The sequence below is a fragment of the Callospermophilus lateralis genome, assembly GCF_048772815.1.
Source record: "Callospermophilus lateralis isolate mCalLat2 chromosome 5 unlocalized genomic scaffold, mCalLat2.hap1 SUPER_5_unloc_2, whole genome shotgun sequence".
NCBI classification, from domain to species: Eukaryota; Metazoa; Chordata; class Mammalia; order Rodentia; family Sciuridae; genus Callospermophilus; species Callospermophilus lateralis.
The window spans coordinates 1,288,860-1,316,785 of record NW_027510148.1 but is presented as its reverse complement, the minus strand read 5'-3'; the positions used below and the strand labels follow the sequence as shown (position 1 = coordinate 1,316,785).

The 27,926-nt window shown below is 36.9% G+C and overlaps 2 protein-coding genes and 1 pseudogene across 2 annotated transcripts; all 3 read right to left on the bottom strand.

Annotated features, from left to right (window-relative positions):
- Positions 1 to 4,422: 4,422 nt before the first annotated feature.
- Positions 4,423 to 5,616, bottom strand: LOC143639844 (alsin pseudogene; annotated as a pseudogene).
- A 615-nt stretch (positions 5,617 to 6,231) lies between these two features.
- Positions 6,232 to 7,164, bottom strand: LOC143639843 (olfactory receptor 14C36-like). The gene has a single exon (XM_077107883.1). It carries the CDS (start codon positions 7,162 to 7,164, stop codon positions 6,232 to 6,234), a length of 933 nt encoding a protein of 310 aa, XP_076963998.1.
- Positions 7,165 to 24,398: 17,234 nt separating this feature from the next.
- LOC143639842 (olfactory receptor 14C36-like) lies at positions 24,399 to 25,112 on the bottom strand. Its single transcript, XM_077107882.1, has one exon. It carries the CDS (start codon positions 25,110 to 25,112, stop codon positions 24,399 to 24,401), a length of 714 nt encoding a protein of 237 aa, XP_076963997.1.
- Positions 25,113 to 27,926: the final 2,814 nt, after the last annotated feature.

Below are 27,926 nucleotides of genomic sequence, written 5' to 3'. Positions count from 1 at the left end.
GAGCAGTGATACCCAGTCTTTTTGGTCACAGTGGATGGAGCCTGTGTTCTGGTTGGATCACGTGACAGCAAGGCAAGTCTTCCTGCTGATTGTCTGTGGTGCTCATTGGTTCCTGCTACAAGTATTCCCTTGCCTGCAAATTTTAAGAGATGCTTTTATTCATTAATCACATATATTTAGACTTTTGTATTTTCTTAGGTAATACATATATTTATATTTTTGTCCACTATTTTCTTATTAGTGAAGTTAGTGTTAGTGTTCTCAGAATCTGGAGTTTGATGAATTGCCTGCAATATGCATGAACTCTTTTTTTCTTATTTTGTTATATTAAAATTTCTAGATACGTTGACACTGAGTATATGTCAGTTGCAATTAATAACTAGCAAAATACATTCCAGTTAGGCCACTAAAATATTTCAAAAGAAATAACCTGTGTGAGAAAATAAAAGACTGCAAAAAGGCATTAGAAGACAAGTACAGATACAGGCTTACATTACATACTATACAAAGTTGACAGTTGACATAGGGGAGACACTTAGATCAGATAATTAGTGTCTGTCATTTCATTTTTTCAGACATGATAGATGTCCTAAATATTACAGAATTAAGTTACAAGGGGGAGGCAACCATCTGAATGCTCATGCAACTTAGCCCCAAGTTTGGTCCCCATCTCTGAGACAATCATGGACATAAAAAAGACTGGCAGCCACCATGGCCTAGGAAGGGAATTTGGCTTCCCAGGGCATGGATTTGACTGTCAGGACACAGGGGTTGGTAACCATGGCCCTCTGTTTACTACATGGAAAAGGACTTTCCTCTTTTTCTAAGTTCCAGAAGGAAAGAAATGTTACTATGATTCCTTCTACACTTTTGGTTATAACTTCTTTTTTTTTTTTTTACAAAAAACATTGGCTTTAATATAAGGTACACTGACACAGCCCTGGATATAAGGTGGAAAAAAATCCAAGCTTTACTACTGATCACTTTTAGGAAAACTTGCAGATTGCTACTCAGAAATAGCAGAAAAAATTAGATTTTAAGAACATTTTATAAATGGAAATTTAGATATGGGATATAGAAACAGAAAAATAAGTTAGGTCTCTGATCTAACATCCTCAGAATTATGTTAAGGCTTTCTGCTTCTTTATCAATGAGTTATTTTCCATGACCCAGTAGCTAGACAAGTTGCGGGGTTACCTTTGCTCTTGTTACCATAGAGAGCCAAAATGATACATTAATAATTAAACACCTGGAACCAATGTCCTTAATGTGATTCACAGATACATTAAAAAGTCAAACCAAAGTTTTCTACTATCTTAGTAAAAAAATGAGCTGAAACTTACTCTAAGCTAATAAATACCATTATTCACTAAAAAGAAGAGTCATTAAATATACCTAGTTAACACAAAAAAACCTTTTTGGCATATAAGCTTAATTATAATGAAAAAAAATCATTTCTTATTCTACCCTAAGATCCCAAAGAATAGCCACACATTCCTTAATTTGTCCTGAATTAAAAAACAAACCATGGCTTGGGGGTGTAGCTCAGCAGCAGAATGCATGCTCAGCCCAAGTGCCCAAAGTTCAATCCCTACCACCAAACCAAACCAAAACAACAAAATAAAATATATATAGTACTTCACTTTGGCTTCTGATTTTCTTAAATAATTCCTGGTTCCTGGTATAGTTTCTGAAGTGTAGCAGGTACTCAATATGTTTTATTGAATTAAATATTAAATTCAGGAGAGCTATTTCTACACAAAGTGAGTAGTCTATAATAAGTCAATGAAATAAAAAATATACCAATCACATGAAACGAAAGATAAATAAAAACCCTGTTACTTCTTTGGTAATAGAATTCTCATAACTTAGCTGGGCAAGTGGTGCATGCCTGTAATTCCACAACTTGGGAGGCTGAGGCAGGAGGATCATAAATTCAAACCCAGTCTCAGCAACTTAGTGAGGCCCTAAGCAACTCATTGAAATCCTATCTCTAATAAACTATAAAAAAAGGCTGGGGATGTGGCTCGGTGGGTAAGCATCACTGGGTTTAATCTCTGATACAAATGTGTGTGTGTGTGTGTGTGTGTGTGTGTGTGTGTGTGTGTGTATTTTTTTTTTACCTCATAATTTGCTCAGAAAAACCAACCTCAATATTCCACCCTTTATGAAGGTTCATTACGGAAGTAGTGATATACTTAGGGGTGGCTATTAAGGTGTTCTTACCACTAGATAGTGGAAAAGTAACAAAAGGCTATCTATTGGACTGGGGGTGTGGTCCTGAGTTACAGCAACTGCCTAGAGTAATATACTGGGTCCTGGGTTCAATCCTCAGCACTGCCAAAGAAAACATACATGAAAAACAAATAAACAAAATATCTGTACCTTATATAAACATTAAATTATTCTAATTCAGTCTTTCTATTTAATTACATTGGAGAATACAGTAAGTGAATAAATAAAACAAAAACAAGACAGAAAAAATACAAAACCAGCAATTTAGATGAAAGACAATTTTAGGAGTACTGGTCAACCAATAACATTTTGGTTTACTTCACATAAATGGGAAACACTTTCAGTTATATCTGGCCAGAGGAGAAAAATCTTGTCCCAAACTTCAATTTCTGAGTTGAATATATGACTGAAATGCTGTTTATGAAGAATGAATTAAACTTAATAGGAACACACATTGCCAAAACTAGCACAAGTGACAAAAACTTTCAATATTTAACAAAATAAGTCTAAAGTAAAATGCAATTTCATTGATGGCAATTTAATAATTAAATAACCTATATATAACAAACTAAACTTTAGTAAATTAAAGGAATGACTTTTTTTTAATCACACTTTTTTTTTATAAGCATGTGCAGTCTAAGAAAGTTCTTTTGGTTTTTGTTTTGTTTTTGGCAACACTGGTAATTGAACTCACAGCCTCACACATGCTAAGCAAGCACTCTACCACTGAACTACAGCCTTTTATTTTAATTTTACACAAGGTCACCTTGGTAAATTGCCCAGGATAGCCTCAAACTTGCAATCCTCCTACCTCAGCCTCTTGAGTAGCTGGGACTAGAGTTAATATTAGAAAACAGCTATTATTAGATACCCACCAACAGATGAATGGATGAAGAAACTGTGGCATATATACACATTGGAATATTACTCAGCCATAAAGAAGAATGACTTTATGATATACACCAGTAAATGAATGGATCTGGAGACTATCATCTAAATGAAATAAGCCAATTCCCATAAAACCAAAGGTTGAATGTTCTCTTTAATATGTGGATGCTAACCCACAACAAGGGTTGGAGGGAATAGAAGCTTAGCAGATTAGACAAAGGGGAATGTAGGGAAAGGAAGGGGGATAGGAATAGGAAAGACAGTGGAATGAATCTGACATAACTCTCCTATGTACATGTATGAATATACCACAGTGAATCTTACCTATACATCCACAAGACTGGGATCCTAATTAGAATAAGATATATTCCATGTTTGTATAAATATATCAAAATAGATTCTATTGTCCTGTCTAACTAAAAAAGAATTTTAAAAGTGCCAAATAAAAGTTTAAAAAAACCCCAGCTATTATTAACTTTTTACAAATGAAATATCAACATGGTTTCATAAATGGATTGTGAAATAAAGATTATTTCTAAAAATACCTCCATGCTCTCATTCTGACAGAGTAACAATAGCAGTAAAGAATCAAGAGACTGTATGGTTTTTAAAGCATGAAAAAAACACCACTTGGCAGATCTTCTATGACTAGATTTTTTTAAATTTTAGTTTCTTAATTTTAGGGTTTTGGTAAAAGCAAAATCAAAAGACTACACCTAAGTAAAAAGCAGAAATTATCCTTTTAGAAAAATTAGTTTTAAGCAGGGAGATTCAAACTTTATTGCAAGGTACAGGTAAAAGCTTTTGTTCATCTTGCCACAGTATTAAAAATGAGAATGGTTTTAACAAGATAAGAAAACATTACCTCCCAACCAAATAAAGTTCAGTAAGGACCACAGCTATAACTAATAAAAACTGATAAAAACACAACAGAATGCCTTTCAGTGTCTTTCTGCCTACAACTGAAGGATCTGCCACCCAGCGACCTTCCCTGTTAGGAAGTAAAGGATTTTCCAAAACAGAACTCAGAACATTCTGTGCATATGTAATTATATTAGACTAAACTATTCAGGTATCCACCAAAATTCAGTACCTTAGCCATGCTGGGGGGTCACTAATGAGGGGGAAAAAAAAGGAGGGTGCTACTTCCAAAATAAGCCCAGCAAGACATTTTTCAACATGATAAAGAGTCAGAACGTAAGCACAGTGATTTTTAATTAATACAGGTTCTTTTCTCTAGGCTTACCTAATAAAATAGAAATATAGTCAAACTTACAAACTAAAGCACACCATAAAATCTTAGCATTTCCAAGTTTCTAAAGTAAAGTGCATACAGTTCAACTCTAATAATACCCTTAGGCTATGAAATTTAGCAATTACCTGAGGTGGCATTGACTTTTCACCATTCTTTGAATCCTCCCTTACTGAATGATCTGACAGTTTCTGCAAGTATTCATTTACTGCCTGGGTGTCAGGGTATGATGGTATGTTTCTGGCAGAAGAAATTTCAGTTGTTTCCTCAATGTTTTGTTGGGAGGAAGTAGTATCACCACTTGTGGTGGGGGCACTTTCAATGTTCAATTTGGTGGCAAGCGGCAGTCCAGCTTCTACAGGCGTGTTCTCAAACACTTCTCCCTGACTGTCAAGGGTCTCAGCAGAGGGGCTGATGGCAGAGCTGGCGTGGTTTTCTGCCTGGGATTCTGACAGTGTCAAACCTAAAGGGCAACAGTGACTGTCTGAGATAATCACATGGTCCTCTTTGTCAGTCATGGTAATGAGGAGCTGGCTGCACTGGGTGCATCTCTCGGGGACTGGCTTCAGGTCCTGGGAAGGGAGGCACTGCACAAGTGCCAGGCTGTGGAAAGCACCACAGGCGACTTGTAGCACTACGCGCCCAGCAAGGTGTTCCACCTTTTGTGGCTTTGTCACTGCGAAGGTAGTGGTGATGAGACCCAACTGACAACCGGTACCCCATGCCCAAATCTCTCTGCTGATTGACAATGCCAGAGTGTGCTCCTCGCCACATGCCAACTGCAAAATCCTGACTGCCAACAAAGGGCTGGTTTCAGAATCAGAAATGCTGACAGGATTCGGTTCTGGCACGTACTGCTGGTTAGCTACTGCACACTGACCCGCAGAATTCTCTCCCCACATGTACACTACGCCACTTTCTGTCACTGCTCCGCTGTGGAAGCTCCCTGTTGCCACAGTAACAACATGTTGCCCAACCAGGGCATTTTCTAGAATGGGACTATCTGGACAAATTTCTGCTGATTCACTTCTCCAAGGAAGAGTCCCAAAGCTGTAGACCTCACCATCTTCAGTCAAAAGAACTCCATGTTTCACTCCAAGGGCTTCTTGAAGAACAGTCTTTCCTCCCCAGCCTGGCAATCTCTCTGGTATGATAGAAAAGGATCCCGCCTGCCAGACATGGACCAGGCCTCTTTCTTTGGATCCTTCTGCTTCTGTTGAACTTCTCTTCTTTGAGTCCATGGGTCAGTGGGAGCACTCCATCACCAAACCATTCCCTCTTCAGAAAGAGTATATCAAGACCTGACGCTCCACCGGCAGCACAGCGATCAGCATCCGGCGCAAGTCCAGCAGCCCCGCGGGTCCGAAAGATCAGCTGGTTATAACTTCTTTAGGATTTGATTTTTGTGTATTTTCAATGTATTTATATTGACACAATTATGTACCAGAGACCTTCCATATTTATTTCACACATCACTAAGATGAGATCACTAAATATGTTCAAATGATTTCAGGATGTTCTCATGATTAATTTGTAAGGTTTTCATCTGTGAGTTTACTTGATAGAAGTACTATAAAGTATTTGATGACTCATTAACAAATATAATCTCAAATGTTTATAGCAAAAAACTTGAATTATACCCATTCATTGAAGATGCATTTGTTAACATTATACATTTTATGAAGAATAAATAGAAATGATGGCATAAATTAAAATAAAAATTATTTTATAAGTTGAGGTACCCAGGACCCAGTAAGGTGACTTTAGAGAAAGCAGTATGACTTCCAAAGCCCAGCTATGAAAAGCATGATCTCTAATTAAGATCGTCACACAGGGAAGGCTGAAATGCATCTTTATCATTTCCCTGAGAACAACTGTGTTCCCATTACTCTCCTCACAGCATCCTTTACCTGCTGGTTCCTGAGACTGTAGATGAGAGGATTCAGAAAGGGAGGAACCATGGTATAAAAGGCAGAGAGAACCATGTTCTGGAGGGTGTCAGAGGTTGCTGAGGACCCCAGGTATACACCTGCACCAGAACTGAAGAAGACGGACACCACGAGGATGTGAGGGGTGCAGGTGGAGAAGGCCTTCCTTGGGGCTCTGGTGGGAAATTTCAGCACAGCAGAAAATATGCGAAAATATGACATGGCAATAAGAGTAAAGCAGCCACCACCAATTGCCACAGCAGAGACAAAAAAAAGGACCATGTTGCCGGTGGTGTCAGAGCAAGACAGCCTCAACAGAGAGGGGACATCACAGAAGAACTGATGGACCACGTTTGAGTGACAGAAGGACAGCCAGAATGTGTTTCCAGTGTGTACACCTGCATACAGCAGACCACTGACCAGGGTGGCCAGGGTCATGCGGACACAAATCTGAGGGTTCGTGATGAGCGGGTACTGGAGGGGCTGGCAGATGGCCACATAGCGGTCCCAGGCCATCATGGTGAGAAACAGAAGTTCAACACATGCACAGAAAATGACCAGGAAAACCTGTGTTGCACAGCCAGCCACTGAAATGGCCTGGTTGCCAGTGACAGAGTTGACACAGGCATTGGGGACAGTGATGGAAATGAAGCACATGTCCAAGATGGACAGGTTCCTGATGAAGAAGTACATGGGTGTGTGCAGGTTCTGGTCAGCAGTGGTGACAGTGACGATGAGAAGGTTCCCTAACAAGGTACCCAGGTAGGTCATTGGGAATACTGTGAAATAGAGGAAACTCAGATCCCCGCCATCAGGAGAGCCCAAGAGGAGAAATTCAGTTACCATGGTGGCATTAGCCATTTGCTGGAAATTCTGGTTTTCTGGGAAGATAAAGAGATAAAGTGGAAAAAAAACAGAATTAATGCAATTACTTTATATATTCATATATACCATGTTTTCTTGTATTTTGCAGTGGTTTTCCCTTCAGAGGAATGTCACTCTTGTTTTTCTGATATGTTTACTTTTTTTTTGAGCAGAGTGCACCTCCCAGTGCATGTGTGGAGGTCTGCAGCCCAGGGTCTGGGCCTGACCTGCAGGGTTTGTCCTCAACTCCTCATCAGGCCTCCCCTGGCCTACTGAGACTCCATGCAGAGCATGTGACAATGTTTTTCTTTTTTTAATGATCTATAATATAGTTACCTTTATTCTCTTCCATGAATACAATTTATTAAAAGCATAATTAATAATTCCTATTGTCATTAATTTTCTAATATTTGTTGTGTTATCTCTCGAGATTTACAACTTACTAATTTTTTTTGAGAGAGAGAGAGAATATTTTTAATATTTATTTTTTCATTTTGGTGTACACAACATCTTTATTTTGTTTGTATGTGGTGCTGATGATCAAACCAGGCACCCTGCGCATGCCAAGCGAGCATGCTACCACTTGAGCTACATCCCCAGCCCAATTTTCTAATATTTTTCAAAGGAAACACTTCATTATATAGGAGTATTTATCTCCATGAACATGAAAAAAATTTATTCATAAACAAAGTATTTCAAGTATTCAAACTTTTCTATTCCAGGGCTGCAGGTTCAGTGCTGTGGTAAACTGAGGGGATCTGACTGCACCTGGACTCTCCTGAAGTCCCCCACTCTCCCTGGTGCTACCCAGGGTGGGGTGGTACTGTATGCAGGCCACACAATCTCAGACAGGGATCTGGTCCTGTTCCCACCGGGGCTTTCTTTTTCTCTCCAACACATCAGTGTGAGGTGTTTAAAGCTCCAGATTCCACCCCAGTGATATTCTCCTAAACTTTTTTTTTCCTTTTTTTACCTCAATGTGTTTTTACTCTGTGTTCAGCACCATGAAGTTGAAGATTCCTTTGTCTATACAATAATTTGTCATTTTCTTGTTGACACCTTCCATTTTAATCCTTTCCTCCAAATGTCATGATTTTACAAAGTGATACTGAGTGTATACCCTAAAAGGAAGATTTTACTCATATTTGTAGCACTTCTGAAGTAGCTCAGACTGGTTCAATCCCAAATCACCAAAATTGTCACTTCTTAAGCTCTCTGAAAATCTGGATCCACCTCAGCACCTTGCAAGGTTAACCACACTCACCCTTAGAAGAGCAATCTTCCTCATGAGTTTGTCTGGTCCTTACGTAAAATTTGTGTCCCCCAGGATCAGGGTTGTGCGCCCAGACACAGGTAGGTTGGTGTTAATTTCACAGTTAATTTCAAGGACCCCTACTCAGTCTAACTGCAATCTCTTTCTTCTCCTATTCCCTATTTCTCCCTGACACAAATCTAAATCCCATGCCTCAGTGACCCCCTTTTTCACAGCATGCCCTAGAACTTGCTGACAGAGGCCCTTTTCTACTGTGACATAATTATAGCATTTTCCTCCTTACTATGTACTGAGCTTTAAAGGAGGCTCAAATGTAATTTTTCCTCAGAAACCCACTTTGTAGCTACAAATTATTCTTCTATTTCTCTCTAGCATTAGAAATCGACATGTTAGGGCTGAGGTTGTGGATCAGCGGAAGAGCACTCATCTAGCATGTGTGAGGTGCTGGGTTCAATACTTACCACCGCATGGAAGGAAGAAAGAAAGGAAGAAAGAATGAAAGAAAGAAAGAAGATATTCTGTCCAACTAAAAAATAAATAGTTAAAAAAAAGAGAAATCAACATGTTATTCTACCTTTCAGGAAATCAATATGTATTTATTTGCTCTTGCAAATTCCTTGATTTTTGACCATGTATTCCTTCATGTTTTTATTCTGTTAGTAGGAAGTGCATGACTTCATGTGTAGTAGTTAGTAAAAAATGCAATGTATCATAATCGACTAACTACTAACATGAAATAAGTTTTTATTTGACTTATTTACAAATGAGTAACTCCTAAATTGGTGAAGCCCTCTCTTCACATCTATAAGAAATACAGTGTACCTTCTTTTGCCATAACTCACCCTTGCCTGTGGGCATAAAGAAAAATATTTTCAAATTAGGTAATCTTTCCACAAATATTTACTAATGATTCATAACATTGCAAAATCTGCTCCAGATACTGGGTTTTACTAAAAGAAGTAAATTATCATCTTTAAAACATAATTTGAGTACTGTGAAGGAAAAATAAAATGGTACATATATAAAAATTCAAATAAACATGAAAAATTCTGAAAGTATGTATGATGAGACTAATCAGGTTTTTTTATGGAAATCTGCCAGGTTTTTCACCTTTTATCCTGGATTATGGGATCTTCAGGAGTTTTGGTTGATCATCCCAGAACATCCTGTCACATACAGATGGGACATAAACATGGGTTTAAATCTAGAAGTTGCACAGAACTATGGAGACATTTTCTTTCTTTTTAAAAATGTTTTAATTTTTTTTTGTGTGTGGTGCTGAGTGTTGAACCCAGAGTCTGGTGCATGCTAGGCCAGCACTCCATCAACCGTGATATGTCCCTAGTGTTCTTTCTTTATTATTGTTTTTAACACTAAATCACCTCCTGCTTGTCTTTCTCCAATAGAACTTAGAAAATTCTCCACAACTATTTTAAATTATAGGAACTTACTTCATGTCCTCTTTTCCTTGTGTGATTTAGGTATAGTTTGATAAATTCTTCTCATTTCAACTTTCTTTTTCATATGCCAGTCAATATCAGGAAACTTCCAATTATGGAGAACTGATGCAAAGTCATGTATAAATACAATAAAATAAAGGTACAAAGCACCACCTATTTTTTACATAGAGCCTGAGACAATTTCAGTGGATTCTAAAGATATGGTGACTTTTTGAACCTGGATTTTTAAAATAAAAATATGGCTTCAAATTGCATAGACTCACTTTAAAATTTTAGTATGGTTCAGTATGACTTCCTTATTTAAGGGGCAAAAAATACCTATAGAAAATTCCCTCTTAAAGACAATAAGATGAAGGTATAAATAACAGAAAGGGTTGGTAGAAGTGAGAATCAAGACAATGTGTGTGAGAAGAACTAGCATGTTTTAACTCCAGGAACATGAAGAGGGACTGCCCAGGTGCTTTCTCTGGAAGTGAAAAGCCAGGAGTTTTTATTTTTTGCATTTCTCTTGATAGTGTTTCAAATAATTAAATATATGATAAATAGATCATTTCAAAACTGCTAAAAATTATTTGGTTTGAAAGATCCAAGAATTAATTATTTCTAAATTACATTTTCATATTAGGAAATTGATTAGTGTCTTTGATAAACCATTGAGGAATGCTGGTTTGGAATGCTTCCAAAATGTTGCACAACTTAATATTTATATTGATACCACTAGACATGCACATTCTTATAGTCATACTTAATATATAATCAGTAAACTATATTAAGAATACAATTGAAAATTTGGGCACAGTGACACATGCTTGTAATCCAGCAGCTCAGGAGGCTGAGAGAGGAGGATGGTAAACTCAAAGCTAGCCTCCTAACTTGTCAAGACTGTGTCTCAGAATAAATAATCAAAAGTGCTGGGATGTTGCTCAGTGGTTAAGCACCCCTGGGTTCAATCCCTAAAACCCAAAAAACAAATGTAACAAACTGAATAAGTGAAAAAATGTATTTGTGATCAAAAGAAAGGGGTGAGATTGTTTAAAATATTCCAATGAAAATTGCATTATACATTAAATATCTTATTTCCCACAGTTATTGACATATGTGCATGTTTATCAGTTGTATAAAAGCATTCCTATCTTCCTACATATCCTATACCATATTTTGCATATTGTTCTTGTTATCTTAATGTGAATGTGTTTGTTTTTCTCTGAAATTTTGTGAACTTTGCAAGTATACTATAAGTAATAGTAATCTGAAGAAAAGAATTTTAAACCATCCAGAATCAGATGAAAAATTTTCACACACTATATTAGCATATACAGTTAAGATGTCCCCAAGGTCCCCGTGTTCCTATTGGAGCAGTGGCAATCACCCAGAACCATAGTGCAGTTTTAAGGACTCTCTGTGTTCTTCTCAGAATTAAGAAATCTTTTCCTGGACTAGCTGACACTTTGGATGACATTATAATTTGCTGAACAGAATAAAAGTGAAGTTCAGATGCATTTAAACTCTAACTGCTTATTACTCACTCCTGAGTGTCACTTGTTGTCAACATGAAACAGAACCGTGTCTCCCTTTGCTTCTCCCATCAATGGTGTCTGCAGCCAGGGTGAATCTGTCCAGTCAGCACAGTGCCATGTGGGATGTGCGGAGCTCAGTCACCTCTGCTTTATGTGAATCTGGGGCCTGGCCAGTGGGAGCGAGGCCCCCAGGAGCACAGAGCTCAGCCTGCAGAGACAGTAGGAGGCCTAAGCACACCACCAGGCAACAGCACCTGCAGAGCCCAGGAGAGAGGACCTGGCCATGTGCCAGCATGGACAGCGGAACTGCTCTTGTGCACATTGCTGTAAGTCATTACTGAGAAGTGATTAACACTGAAAAGACTGATGATTCTCCCTGTGTGTTTTCATCTCTGCCCTCCTCTCCTCATTATGAATTAAGGGTGCTTATATGGAACAGGCAACTTTAAGGCAATTGAGCAACTCTCACTTGTAATTTGGAAACATCTCACAGTATCTGCAGTTCAGCAGAAAAATTTCTTATCATTGACATGAAATTCACATAACACAAAGTTTACCTTTTTGACAGTTCATGCTTATAAATGTAGTGATATTTACTACATTATCAAGTTGTAAAGCATCCAACTACAACTTGTTCCCAGATACTTTTATTACTTCAAATGAACCATCTAATCTGTTACACATGGTCTTTCAGACACTAGAAAACTCTAAGTATATTCTGTACTTTTGAAATTATATATTTGTGAAATTTCATATAAATAAAATCATTCAATATATGTTCTGATTTGACTTACCTAACTTTTTCAAAATCAGTCCACCTTGTACAGGCATCGTATGTTCATTCCTTAGGATGAACGTCATTCTGTTACATGTATATTCCACAGATCTTTAAATCAGCACGTCCATCTGTGGACTTATTTCTCTTCAGTCTGGTAATATAATGTGACTGATTTATTGTTTATCATAATTTTTGCCATTTGGTCATCTCTGGTATACACTCTGCACTCTATGTGATTATGATGAATAACTGTGTCAGAATTGCATGGATGTGACCAAAATATGTGGTTTTAAAAACAACACACCCACAATAAAAAAAAACAATCTTTCCCAATTTGGGAAAGCATATTTTGTCTCAGGGGTTCAGAAATTTAGTTTATCTTCATCCAATTTCATGATTTTGTGTCCATGGAGGGGGCACACTGAGGACCACCACAGCAGAGGAAAGATGCTCAGAATATGGCTCCAGGTAGGCAAAGAAAGGGAAGCAGAAAGAGGGTTAGGGTTAGGGTTAGGGTTAGAGGAAAGCTATCAGGGATTAATCCCAGTGCTCCCCCTCCTCTACCAATGTCCAAATGCCTAAAGCTAACACCCAGTCAATTTGTTTAAATTAAGATGGATTGATTAGGCTGCAGCTCTCATAATCCAATCATTCTACCTTTGAAAATTCCTGCCTGATAGAAAGGGCAGCAGAATAAATAGACACTAGTATTGCTGAATGTATATACATGTCTATATAATCAATGTGATTCTGCAACCTGTACACTTGGAAAAATGAGATATTATACCCCATTTGATTCAAAAAAATTCTTGTGTGAAAACAAGATTTTATATCTCTGATAAAAACACTCAGGAATGTAAAAAGAGAAAGAAAGAAAGAAAGAAAGAAAGAAAGAAAGAAAGAAAGAAAGAAAGAAAGAAAGAAAGAAAGAAAGAAAATTTCTGCGTCAATTCAGGAACATTTTTAGACACCTCACATCCCATTCATAATGCTTCAACCACACATCTCCAAAACTCATGTCCATTTCACAATGCAAAATGAATTTAGCCCATCGGTGTCTGGTAGTCTAATAAATTCCAGCTTTATCCTAAAGTTTGAGCCAAAAATCTCACCTAAAACTGAAGGTAAAATCTTCATTGTGAGCCCCCATAAAAATCAAAAGCAAGTTACATGCATCAATATCCACTGTAGAACATAAACTTTCTTATTCTAAAAGGACTTAGTAGGGCTGTCGAAAGAGTGGATAGTGTAGAGGAAATATAAAACCAGCTGAGAAAACAACTCCATCTGGAATTCCTCATGTAGCAGTTAGGACTCTTGACTATAAAATAATATTTCCAAAAGGACTGGTAATTCCTGCCCTTTGGCCTTGCCAGTTGCAGAACATAGGGGCTCTCTTTACTCCATTCAGAGCATTTCTAGGGTGGCCTACCTCCTCTTCTTCATGACCATGTGGGTCACCATGCATTCCTTTTCTCCATTTTAGTCACCTTAATTTTATTTCATTAATATTACCATCCAAAGTATTTTCTCATTTTTTTCTACATTAATAATTCAAATCAAAATTTAAAAAAATAGGTAGGAAATGATTCATAATGTTGGAGTATTTATCCTCATGAACATGAGAAAAAAATTCTCATGAGGAAAGTTATCCACCAAACTTTCCCATTCTGAGATCTCAGGTCTAGAGTTACGGTAAACTGAGGTGACCTGACTGCACCTGGCTTCCCTGCAGTCCCCTTCTCTCCCTGCTCGCTCCCCAGAACATGAGTGGTGCTGTCTCATGGTCACACACCATCAGAGAGGCACCTGTTCCTATTCCCACAGGGATTCTCTTTTCTTCTTCAACAGATCAGAGTAAGGTCCTCATAGCCTCCAGATGACATTCTCCTAAACTTCTATTTTTACCCTGTTGTGTTTTATTTCATGTTCAGCACCATGAAGTTAAAGATTACTCTCTCTAAAAATAAATTTGCCTTAGTCTTGTTGACATCTTCTATTATATTTCTTACTTTCCTTTTATTTTCAATATTTTTATTTTATTTATTCCTTTTTATGTTTCGCTGAGATTGAACCCAGTGCCTCACATGTGCGAGGCAAGTACTCTGTCACTGAATCACAAACCCAGTCCTATATTTTTTCTTCACAATATCATGATTATACAAAAAGATACTGAACAAATACACTGAAAGAAAGATTTTGCTCATGGTTCAACATTTCTGTAAGAGCTCAGACCACTTCAATCCAAGGTCACTTCCATCATAATCTCCTCAGGGCTTTGTCATCCTGGGTCCTCCTCAACATCTTGACAGGTTAAACACACTCACCCTTAGTAAAATGACCTTCCTGCTGAACCTTCCTGGGCTCCTCTGGAAATTTGTGTGTCTCCCAGAGAGACAGTGGGTGGCCAGACACAGGTAGGGTGCAGCTAATTGCACAGTGTGGGTGAAGTTCAAGTGGTCCTACTCAGTCTACCTGCAATCTGTTTCTTGTCATATACCCCATTTCTCCATGACACAAACCTAAAGCTCAAGCCTGAGTGATGTTCTTGTTCACAGAATATCCTGGAACTTGTTGATAGAGTCCTTTTCTACTGTGACATAATGGTTTAATTTTACCCATTTACTTTGTACTGGTCTTTAGAGGATGTTCAAATGCAATCTTTTCTCTGGAAACTGCTGAATGATCTTATTTTTTTCCCTACTTTTGTGTAGCATTGGAGATCAGTCTGTGGAAATTTGTTAATTTGGGACCTTGTATTATTCATCTTTGTATTTTTTAGGTGCAAATGCATGACTTCCTGCACAGTGGTTAATAAACCTGGTGGCTTTGTTGACTGACCACTCACGTGAACTGGCTTTTTTTATAATACTGGTTTACAAAGAAGTCTCTCCCAAACAGGCTCTGCCCTTTCTACACTTCCTTAGCACACACAGTGCAGTCTGGTGGGAGGTCATGCAATCCCACTGCCCTCTGCAATTGAAAGGTAAGATCTCTTTACAGCAGTAATCTGTCAACAAACATTACTGATGACAACAATAGGTCCTCAGTTGTTTCAGATGGTGACATTTTGGAAAGAAGAAATATATTGGTATTTTTAATTAATCTGTTTACCATGATAGAAATTATAAAATATTACAATTTGACAAATTTAGAAGGTGATGGGTCATGAGACAAATCCATATGGAAAATCATGCAGCTTCTCACTCTTCAATTCTGTCTTCCAGGCACTCCAGTGGTCCTTGCTGACCACCCCTACAAACTTTTGTCAAATATAAGATGGAAAAACAAACATGTGTTCAAGATCTGGAAGCTGGCATAGAACTACAGATATATTTTCTTCATTTCTGTTCTCTTTTTCCTACTGAACAATGTACTGTTTTAGTTTCATAAGAAGAATTTAGTAAATTCTCCAGTAAGTAGTTTAAATCACATGAGCTTAATTTATGTAATTTTTGCATATTGCTTTAACTACAATTTGAACACTTCTTCAAATTTGACTTGATTTTTTTCATGGATCAGTCTCATGAAACTTTAGATTTTGGATGTGATAAAATATATGAATCACCACCTAACTTGCATAGATCCTCAGAGTGCTCCTGCAGATTTACAAAATATGATTACTTTAGGAACCTGGATTTTTTTAAAGTAAGAAATAAGCTTTAGCTTCTATTGTTTGACCTCAATAATTTTAGAGTGTTCAGAACTACATTGTCCTTTAAGGAGTGCAAATGCATATGTAGAATTTGCTATAAAAACAAAAGTTTGGATCAAAATGAAAACATGATCAGGTAGCATGAAGTTCAGAAAAACAAGAATGAGGAAGAGTTATCATATTTTTAATGCCAATTATTTGAAGAAGGGCTGCCGCAAGTATGTTCCTCTGCAAGTGGGGAAGCTGGATGTTTTCCCTTTTGGTAGTTCTCTTGGTAGTGCTTGAAATAAGGAAATGTGTGCTATTTTTCCCACGTGGACAGTGTATGACAAAGTGGAACTTCTGTGCTGGACATCATGCTTAGTCACATTGAGAATCCAGTAACACTGAGGAGAAACTGGTGGTACTCACTGTGTGTTTTCATCTCTGCCCTCCTTCACCTCAGTGTGAGTTAGGGGTGTCTATGGTGATCAGTTAACACTGAGGGTGATGGGCAATGCTCAGTCACTCCTCAGCCTGTAAGTGGGAAACATCTAAGGCTCTCTGCAGTTCAGCAGCAAAATTTCTTATCATTGTGATGAAATTCATGTGTCATGAAGATAAATTTGTAACAGTTCGTGGTTAACAATTCCATATTATTTACCACATGACAAAACTGTACAACTTACAACTACCTCTTGTTCCTAAACATCTGTAATTTTTTTAAATGAACCATCTAATCCATTGCACATAGTCCCTGTTTATCTTTACTTTGGAAACCACTAAGTATAATCACCATGTTTGAATATATATGTTCTGATTATTTTGTATGACTAGAATTATTAAATATGTGCTATTTTATGATTTGAATCAGCCTGATATTTTCAAAGAAAGTCCACATTGTAGCATTTATCACTATTTTATTTCTTGAATGGATGAATTACGTTCCATTATATGTATATACCAGCATTTTTAAAATCGACCTATTGATGGATGATTTGCCCTTTGTTCTGTTAACCCACTGTAGGATTTGTTGGTGATTTTCTGTAGGTGCTTTATTGCATGCTGGGATTGATACCATATGAATATGGTCTATTCTGGTTTTGGTGTCCTGTGGAATTTTTTGGCTAGATTTTCTTGAGAAGGTTTGCCTATGTTCTTGTCAGGGATATTGTATTGAGGTCTTCTTTTCTTGTTCTGGCATTTTTCTTATTGTCCTTAGCTACTAATCCCATACCTTGTACCTAGTTTAAAGAAAAAAAGTGTGTGTTAAACAAGCCAAATATACAAAGTACAAAGATCCTGTCTCTACAGACACCAGGAGTGATATTCACCTTGTCTTGAGGCAACAATGTCTGTAAGATTGGAGAACCAAATGAGCAGTCATGTCACTGGATCGACCCAGGGTGTTCACAGGCTAGTAAAAGAGTGCAATGGGAACTACTTCACTGCAATGAAGACAACATTAATTACTATGTCTACAGGGTTATTTGACTTGAACTCCCATGGACTATGAAAGGATAAGGATCATGTGAACCAGCTAGGGTTAGTCTGATTGATGGGTAAGGATCATAGAAGCCAGCAGCAATCACCATTAGATAGCAGGATCATGTGAGCCAGCAGGGCTCACGATTGGATGGTTCTTCTTCTTCTTTTTTTTTTTTTTAAAGAGAGAGTGAGAGAGGAGAGGAGAGAGAGAGAGAGAGAGAGAGAGAGAGAGAGAGAGAGAGAGAGAATTTTAATATTTATTTTTTTAGTTATCGGCGGACACAACATCTTTGTTTTTATGTGGTCCTGAGGATCGAACCCGGGCCGCATTCATGCCAGGCGAGTGCGCTACCGCTTGAGCCACATCCCCAGCCCCTGGATGGTTCTTCTTAGGGGATGGTGAAATTAGTCTTGGAGCAGGGGCAACTCCCAACAATCACCCTGAAGTTAAACATTCCTTTGTCTAAAAATTAAATTGCCTTAGTCTTTTTGACATCTTCTATTGTGTTTCTTTCTTTCTTTTTAATTTCAATATCTTCATTTTGTTTATTCATTTTTATGTGTTGCTGAGATTGAACCCAGTGCCTCACATATGCGAGGGAAGCACGCTTCCACAGAGTCACAACCACAGCCCTATATTTTTTCTTCACAATTTCATAATCATACAAAAAATACTGACTGAATACACTGAAAGGAAGATTTTTTCATAGTTGAATACTTCCATAACAGCTCAGACCACTTCAATCCCAGGTTACCTCCATCATAATCTCCTCAGGCCTCTGTCATCCTGGGTTCTCTTTAGCACCTTGACAGGTTAAACACACTCACCCTTAGTAAAATGACCTCCCTGCTAAGCCTGCCTGGGCTCCTCTGAAAATGTGTGTATCTCCTGGAGTAGATGGTGGGAAGCCAGACACAGGTAGGGTGCTGCTATTGCACAGTGAGAGTGTAGTTCAAGGGGTCCTATTCAGCCTTTGAGGCAGGACAAAATAGATAATGTTGAAAGAAAACACAGTAGTATTGGTAAGGAATCACAAGCAGAACATTTAAGAAATATGGGATATCATAAAAAAACCAAATTTAAGAGTTACTAGGATAGAAGAAGTCATAGAGTTCATAACAAAGGAGTAAACAATCTATTTAATGAAATAATGTCAGAAAACTTTCCAAACATGAAGAATGAATAGGAAATCCAAATTCAAGAAGCCTACAGAACGCCAAATGTACAAAATCACAAAAGAGCCAGACCAAGGCACATTATAATAAAAATGCCCAACATACAGAATAAGGAGAGAATTTTAAAAGCCATGAGAAAAAAAAGAATCAAATTACAAATAGGAAAAAACCAATTAGAATAACAGCAGATTTTTAAACACAGACCTAAAAGCTAAAAAAACCTGGAACAACATATATGATGCTCCTAAAGAAAATGGATGCCAACCAAGAATCTTGTATCCAGCAAAATTAAGCTTTAGGGGCTGGGGCTGTGGCTCAAGTGGTAGCGCGCTTGCCTGTCATGCCTGTGGCCCGGGTTCGAGCCTCAGCACCACATACAAACAAAGATGTTGTGTCCTCAGAAAAATAAAAAATAAATATCAAAAATTTCTCTCTCTCTCTCTCTCTCTGTCTTCCACTCTCTCTTTTAAAAAATTTAAGCTTTATATTTGATAAAGAAATAAAAAACATTTCACGATAAACAAAAGTTAGAAGAATTTATAGATAGACAACTGGCAATACAATACATCCTTGGAAACATATTTCATGAAGAGGAAAAACAACAATGAAATCAGCAGAGGGAGGTAGTACCCTAAAAAAAACTAATCAAAGAAGAAAATCAAGTCAAGTTAAATAACAAAAGTAAATAAATATGGCTGGACATGCAAAACATGTCTCAATAATAACTCTGAATATTAATGGCTTAAACTCATCTATCAAAAAACATTAGCCAGCAGATTAAATTAAAAAAATCAGCAATATGTTGCCTCCAGAAGACTCATCTGTTAGTAAAAGACATACACAGACTGATAATGAAAGGTTGGGAAAAATCATACCACTCATATGGACTGTGGAAGTAAGCAGGGGTTTCTATTCTCATGTAAGTAAAGTAGACTTCAAGCCAAAGTTAATCAAAAGGGAAAAAGATGGAAATTATATACTGCTCAAGGGAACCATACCAACAAGCCATAACAATCATAAATATATATTCCCCAAACAATTGAGCAGCTATGTTCATCAAATTTTTCTCAAGAGTCAAATTGACCAAAACACAATAATCTTGGATGACTTTAACACACCTCTCTCACACCTGGATAGATCTTCCAAACAAAAATTGAATAAAAAAAGAACTATAGATCTCAATAATACAATTAATAACTTTGAGTTAACTGACATACATAAAATATAACAACCAGCATCAAGGGGCTACACCTTCTTTTCAGCAGCACATGGATCCTTCTCTAAATTAGACCATATAAATTGCCACAGAGTAACTCTTAGCAAATACAAAAGAGTAGAGATACTACCCTGCATTTTATCAGATCATAATGGAATGAAATTTGAAATTAAAGATAAAATAAAAAAATAAAAATTACTCCAACACCTGGAGACTGAACAATATGTTACTGAATGAATAATGGGTTTCAGAAGATATCAAGGAGGAAATTGAATAATTCCTAGATGCAAATGAGAACATAGACATAACATATTGAAATCTCTGGGAAACTATGAAAGTGGTACTAAGAGAAAAGTTCACTGCATGGAGTTCATTACTTAAAGAAGAAAAAGTCAACAAATGAAAACTATATCTGAAAACTCTAGAAAAAGAAGAACAAATCAACAACAAAAGCAGTAGAAGACAAGAAATAATCAAAATTAGAGGTGAAATTGAAGCAAAAGAAACAACTGAAAAAACTGACAAAATAAAAAGTTGGTTCTTTGAAAAAATTAAAAAAAATGACAGATACTTATCCATGCTAATGAGGAGAAGGAGAGAGAAAAATCAAATTATCAGCATATGTGATAAAAAAGGTACTATCACAACAGATACTACAAAAATAAAGAGGATAATTAGAAATTATTTTGAAAACATACACTCCATTAAAGTATAGGATATTGAAGGCATTGACAAATTCTTAAGTCATACAATTTTCCCAGGATGAAGTAGAATGATATACACAATTTGAACAGACCAATATCAAGTGATGAAATGGAAGACATCAACAGAAGTCTACTACCAACCAAGAAAAGCTCAGGACTGGATTGATACAAAGACAAATTCTACAAGATCTTTAAAGAAGAAGTAACACCAATAGTCTTCAATTTATTTCAGTAAATAGAAAAAGAGAGAGCATTCCCAAATGTATTCTATGAGGTCAATATCATCCTGATTCCAAAAACAGGCAGAGCAGAGACACATCAAAGGAAGAAAACTTCAGACCAATATCTCTAATGAACATAGATGCAAAATTTCTCAATAAAATTCTGGCAAATCAAATACAAAAACATATCAAAAATATCATGCACCAAAATCAAGTGGGATTCATCCCAGAGATGTAAGGTTGGTTCAACATATGAAAATCAATAAATATAATTCATCACATCAATAGACTTAAAGACAAAAATCATATGATCATCTCAATAGATGCAGAAAAAGCATTTGACAAAATACATCTCCTTCATGTTCAAAACACCAGGAAAACTAGGGATAACCGGAACATATCTCAACATCATAAAGGCTATCAACACTAAGCCCCAGGCCAACATCATTCTAAATGAAGGAAATTTAAGGCATTTCCTCTAAAGACTGGAACAAGACACGTATGCCCTCTTTCACCACTTCTATTTAACATTGTTCTTGAAGCACTGGGCAGAACAATTAGACAGATGAAAGAAATTAAAGAGATACATGGGAAAACAAAAACTCAAATTGGCACTAGTGGCTGATAATATGATTCTATACCTAAAAGATCCAAAAAGCTCCACCAGAAAATTTATAGAACTAGTAAATAAATTCAGAAAAGTAGCAGGATATAAAATCAACACCCATAAATCAAAGGAATTTCTGTATATCCGTGACAAATCCTCTGAGAAGGAAATGAGAAAAACTACCCCATACATGATAACCTCAAAAAAAAAGGTACTTGGGAGTCAACTTAATGAAAAAAGGTGAAAGAACTGTACCAATGAAAACTACAGAACCCTAAAGAGAGAAATCAACGAAGATCTTAGAATATGGAAAGATCTAATTTGCTCTTGGATAGGCAGAATTAATATCGAAATAACCATACTACCAAAAGCACTATATAGATTTAATGAAATTCCAATCAAAATCCCAATGGTATTCCTCATAAAAATTGAAAAAACAATCATGAAATTCATCTGAAAAATAAGATACCCAGAATAGCTAAAGTAATCTTTAGCAGGAAGAGTGAAGCAGGTGGCATTACTATACCAGGACTTAAACTTAAACAATAGTAACAAATTCAGCATGGTATTGGCACCAAAACAGACTGGTAGAACAATGGTACAAAATAGAGGACATAGAAGACTAACCCACAAAATTACAATTATGTAAAGGTGCCAAAACTATGCATTGAAGAAAAGATAGCCTCTTCAAAAAATGGTGCTGGGAAAACTGGAAATTCATACACAACAAAATGAAACTAAACTTCTATCTCTCACCATGCACAAAACTTCAACTCAAAGTGGATCAAGGACCTAGGAATTAAACCAGAGACCCTGAGCCTAATAGTAGGCCCTAATATTCATCACATGGGATTAGGCCCCACCTTCCTTAATAAGATTTCTATAGTACAAGAATTAAAACTAAGAATCAATAAATGGGATGGATTCAAACTGAAGAGTTTCTTCTCAGTAAAGGAAACAATCTGTGAGGTGAATAGAGAGCCTACATCTTGGGAGCAAATTTTTACCCCTCATACATCAGATGGAGCACTAATCTCTAGCGCATATAAAGAACTCAAAAAGCTAAACACCAAAATTGAAATAATCCAATCAATATTTAGGCCAAGGACCTGAACAGACACTTCTCAGAAGAGGGTATACAATCAATGAACACATTTATGAAAAAATGTTCATCACTGCTAGAAATTATAGAAAAGCAAATAAAAACTATTCTAAGATTTCATCTCTCTCCTTTAAGAATGGCAGCTATTATGAAGACAAACAACCATAAGAGTTCATGAGGATGTGAGGAAAAAGGCACACTCATACATGGATGGTGGGACTGAAAATTGGTGCAGCCAATATGGAAAGCAGTATGGAGATACCTTGGAAAACTTGGAATGAACCACCATTTGACTCAGCTATCCTTTTTTTTTAGTCTATACCTCAAAGACTTAAAAATAGCATACTGTAGCAAAACAGCCACATCAATGTTTATAGCAGCACAATTCACAATAGCCAAACTGTGGAACCAGGCTACATGCCCTTCAGTAGATGAAGATATAAAAAAAAAGTGGCATGTACACACAATGGAATATAACTCAGCAGTAAACGAGAATAAAATCATGGCATTTGCAGGTGAATAGATGGCACTGGAGAAGATAATGCTAAGTGTAGTTAGCCAATCCCAAAAAACAAATGCCGAATGTTTTCTCTGAAGTAAGGAGATTGACTCATAGTGGGTAGGGAGGGGGAGCATGGGAGGAATAGATGTACTCTAGATAGGGAAGAGGGATGTGAGGGGAAGAGAGGGGGCAAGGAATTAGCAAGGATAAGACAGAGGGATGGGAGGGGAAGGGAGGGAGCAGGATGTTAGCAAGGTTGGCAGAATGTGAGGGACATCAGTATCCAAAGTACATGGATGAAAACATGAATTGGCACGAACATAATTTATATACAAAGAGACATAAAAAATGTGCTCTATATGTATAATAAGAAAGAAAATGCTTTTGGCTGTCATTTATTAAAAAAGTAAAAAATTGTGCTCTATGTGTGCAATATAAATTATAATGAATTCTGCTGTCATATATAACAAATTAAAATTTTAAAAAATAAATAAATAAAACACTACAAGCAACAAAAACAACAAAATGACTATCACAAATAAAGATAGAAGTTTACATTACAAATTCAAGAAAAGTGAGGGGAAATGTAAGAGTTGGCATGACCCAGACACATGTGCCAGAAAATTATCATCCATTTCTCCATGATTATTAGGACTAAGTCATTAGCACAACACTACAGGAGTAAGATGTGTGGAAGACAAACCATCAGAAAGCTGACATCAATTCATGGACATAATCAAAGACTGGCCCCTGTCATGGCCAAAGAATCACAGGCTGCTGTTTTCTGTGGAAAGATGTGAATGTTGGGACACAGGGTGAATTAACCATTGCCCTCTTTTTACTTCACAGAAAGGAGTCTCTTCTTCTTGCCTGGTCCAGATGGACAAAATTATTACTGTTAAATTCTTTACATTTCGAGAATTGGCGCACGGAGCCCGGTGGAGGGAGTGTATTCCCAGGAAATGTGTGTAGAGTGCCAGTGAGAGTTGGGGAATAAAGAGTTGCTGTTTGAACATTCAAAAAAAAATTCTTTACATTTTGGCTACAATTTCTTTAGGATTTGATTTTTTAAATATATTTTGAAAGTAAATAAATTGGCAAATTATGTATCACAGTGTTTACAAGTAGGTTCTACACTGTTCTGAATAAGAGCAAATTATATAAGAATAAATTATCTCCTAGGGTTTTCTTTGGTGTCAGAATTTGATATAAGTAATTGAAATATGGGTTGATTTTTTAAAATACATGACCACAAATGATTTCAGCAAATATATTTAATTATATTTAATCATTAATAGATGCATTGATGAAATTACACATTCTCTAATAGCTCCATGTAAATGATATGGTAAGAAACAGAAAAATAACTTATGATAACTCAGCTTCTAATAATGTAATAGAAAGGTAGACAATGTAACTTGTAAAGCATAAATATGCAGAGTATTGTATCTAATTAAGAACCAAGATCAATGAAATTAGCATGATGCTGAAACGTTATCTTTATTATTTCCCTGAAAATAACTGCCTTTACATTACTCTCCTCACAGCTTCCTTTACCTGTTTATTCCTGAGACTGTAGATAGAGGATTCAGGAAGGGAGGAATCATGGTGTAAAAGGCAGAGAGAACCATGTACTTGAGGGTGTCAGAGGTTGCTGAGCACCTCAGGTACACACCTGAGCCAGAACTGAGGAAGATGGACACCACGAGGATGTGAGGGGTGCAGGTGGAGAAGGCCTTCCCTGGGGCTCTGGTGGGAAATTTCAGCACAGCAGAAAATATGTGAATGTATGACATGGCAATAAAAAGGAAGCAGCCACCACAAATGACCACAGCAGAGACAAGAATAAGGACCACATTACTGGTGGTGTCAGAGCAGGAGAGCCTCAGCAGAGAGGGGACATCACAGAAGAACTGGTGGATCACGTTTGACTGGCAGAAGGACAGCTGGAATGTGTTCTCAGTGTGCACACCTGCATACAGCAGACCACTGAGCAGGAAAGCCAGGGTCACGCGGACATAAAACTGGCAGTTCATGATGAGGGGGTACTGGAGGGGCTGGCAGATAGCAACATAGCGGTCCCAGGCCATGATGGAGAGAATCAAAATCTCTACATATGCACAAAAAAGGACCAAGAAGATCTGCGTTGCACAACCAGTAACTGAAATGACCCAGTTGATAGTGAGAGAGTTGACAAAGGCATTGGGGACAGTGATGGAAATGAAGCACATGTCCAAAATTGACAGGTTCCTGAGGAAGAAGTACATGGGTGTGTGCAGGTTCTGGTCAACAGTGGTGACAGTGACAATGAGAAGGTTCCCTAACAAGGTACCCAGGTAGGTCATTGGGAATACTGTGAAATAGAGAAAACTCAGATTCCAGCCTTCAGGAGAGCCAAGAAGGAGAAATTCAGTTACCATGGTGGAATTGGCCATTTGATGCAAAATCTTGTTGCCTAATAATATAAATAGATGTGAGAGAGAGGAAGAAAAAAATAACTAATACAATTATTTTACATATTCACGTCCAGATTGTTTTCTTGTATTTTGCATTAGCTTTTCCCACAGAGGAAAGGTCACTCTTTTTCTCTGACATTTTTAAACATTATTAAGCATAGTGCAACTCCCAGTGCAGGAGTGGAGGTCTGCAGCCCAAGATCTGTGTGTGACCTTCAGAGCTTTTCCTCAGCTCCTCATCAGACCTCCTCTGACCTCCTGAGACTCCCATGCAGAGTACTAGCAAGCATTGGTCACCTTCTTTCCTGTTTGAGACCTGTGTGACAGTGCGTTCTTTAATGCTCTGTAATTTAGTTACCTCACTGTCTTCCATAAATGAAAGTTCACCACTTTTTTTGCCTTTGTATACACACTAAATATTTCAAATTATAATTTATAAATATTTCTGTAGGTATGGTTTCAGAGACTTTATCATCATGAACATAAAAAACTCAGACATACTCACCAGACCTGTTTCAGCTCCCCCAGGGACTATTTTTTTTTCCAGTAGATCAGTGTAAGGTCTTTAGATACTGACATTCTACAAAACATCTACTTTTTACCTTAATATATTTTTACTCATTCCTCAGCACCATAAAGTTGAAGATTCCTTTGACTACATAATAATTGTTCCTTTTCTTTTTGACACTTCCCCTTATATACCAATCTTCTTAAAGTTATCATAAGTGTACAGAAAGTTACTGACTGCATACCCTAAAAAGAATGTTTTGCTCATAGTTATAACACTCCTGTAACACCTCAGACTGGTTCAATCCTTTGTCACCAAAATCATTATCTCCTCAGTCCTCTGCAACCTGAGTCCATTTCAGCACCTTGCCAGGTTAACCACACTCACCCTTGGAAAAGAGACTTTCCTGCTGAGCCTGCCTTGCTGCTCCGAAAACGTGTGTGTTCCCCAAGGTCATTGGTGGGTGTCCAGTCTTGTGAACATTACTGTTTATTTCACAGTGTTGGTGAAGTTCAAGGGGTCCTACTTAATCTACCTGAAATCTTTTGCTAGCCCCATCCCCCATTCCTCCCTGACACAAAACTGAACTCAAACTTCAGTGACCTCCTTGTTCACAGCATACCCTGGATCTTGGTGACCGAGCCTCTTTTCTACCAAGACATATTGATTTAGTTTTCCCCATTACTATATACTGCTCTTTAAAGAGGCTAAAATGCAACTTTTTCTCCAAATCCCTTTCTTAGCCTCTAATTTTTCTTATACATTTCTGTTAGTGTTAGAAGTCAACATGTTATTTTACTTTTTAGTAGATCTATATATACTAGTCAACCAAATCACTGGTATAAATTCCTTGATTTTTGAATGTTGTATCATTCATCTTTTTATTCTCTTAGTAGCAAGTAAGTGACTTCATGCATAGTAGTTAATAAAAAATGCAATGTAGCACAATTGACTAACTGCTAACATGAACTAAGATTCTTTATTCCACTAATTTACAAGTGAGTACTTTCTAAATCAGTGGTGCCCATTCTTCACTTCTGTAAGAAATACAGTGTGTGTTCATTTGAAATAACATATCCCCACTTCTGTGCAGAAAGATTTTTTTCAAAGCAGGCAATCTTGACAAATATTTACTAAGGATTTATAATATGGCAAAATCTGATGCAGATACTGAGTTTTAGTAAAAGATTGTTTTTTAAAAAACATTATTTCAGTACTGTGGAGGAAAAAATAAAATGATACATATATAAAAATTCAAATTAATATGAAAACATCTGAATATGATATATGATGAGACTAATAAGGAAACCTGCCAGACTTTTACCCTTTAACCTGGATTCCAGGAGCTACAGGAGCTCCTGTTGATCACCTCAGGACATCTTGTAAAATACAATTGGACATTAAGATGGGTTCAAATCTAGAAGGTGCATAAAACTACAAAGACATTTTCTTTCTTTATTATTGTTTTCTACACTAAGGCAAATACTGCCTTTCCATCTCCAATAGAACTTATCAAATTCTCCACAAACCAGTTTGAGTTACATTAATTACTTGATGCCCTCCTTTGTGTGATTTAGGTATGGTTTCAAAAATTCTTCTTAATTTGAATTTCTTTTTTCATGTATCAGTCTTCAAAAACTTCCATTTATGGAGCATCATTCCAAAGTCATGTATAAATACAATAAAATAAATGTACAAAGCACCACCTAATTTTTACAGAGAGCCTCAGATAATTTCAGTAGATTCTAAAGATAGGATGACTTTTTAAACCTGGATTTTTAAAATAAAAGTATGGCTTAGATTGCATAGATTGGCCTTAATATTTTGGTGTGATTCAATTCTACATTCTCATTTAAGGGGCAAAAATGCTTATAGAGGATTCTCTCATAATGACAATAAGTTGAAGATATGAATAACAGAAAGTGTTGGTAGACTTGAGAGTCAGCACAATGTTTGTGAGGAGAACTAGCATGTTTTAACTCCAGGAACATGAAGAGGGACTGCCCAGGTGCTTTCTCTGTAACTGGTAAAAGCTGAGAATTTTCTCTTTTTAATTTCTCTTGATAATGTTTCAAATAATGAATTACATAATGAATAGAGCACTTCAAAACTGCAAA

What these genes read in the sequence shown, in the direction of transcription:
- LOC143639843 (XM_077107883.1), bottom strand. Translation starts at nt 7,164, where the DNA reads ATGGCTAATGCCACCATGGTAACTGAATTTCTCCTCTTGGGCTCTCCT.
- LOC143639842 (XM_077107882.1), bottom strand. Translation starts at nt 25,112, where the DNA reads ATGTACTTCTTCCTCAGGAACCTGTCAATTTTGGACATGTGCTTCATT.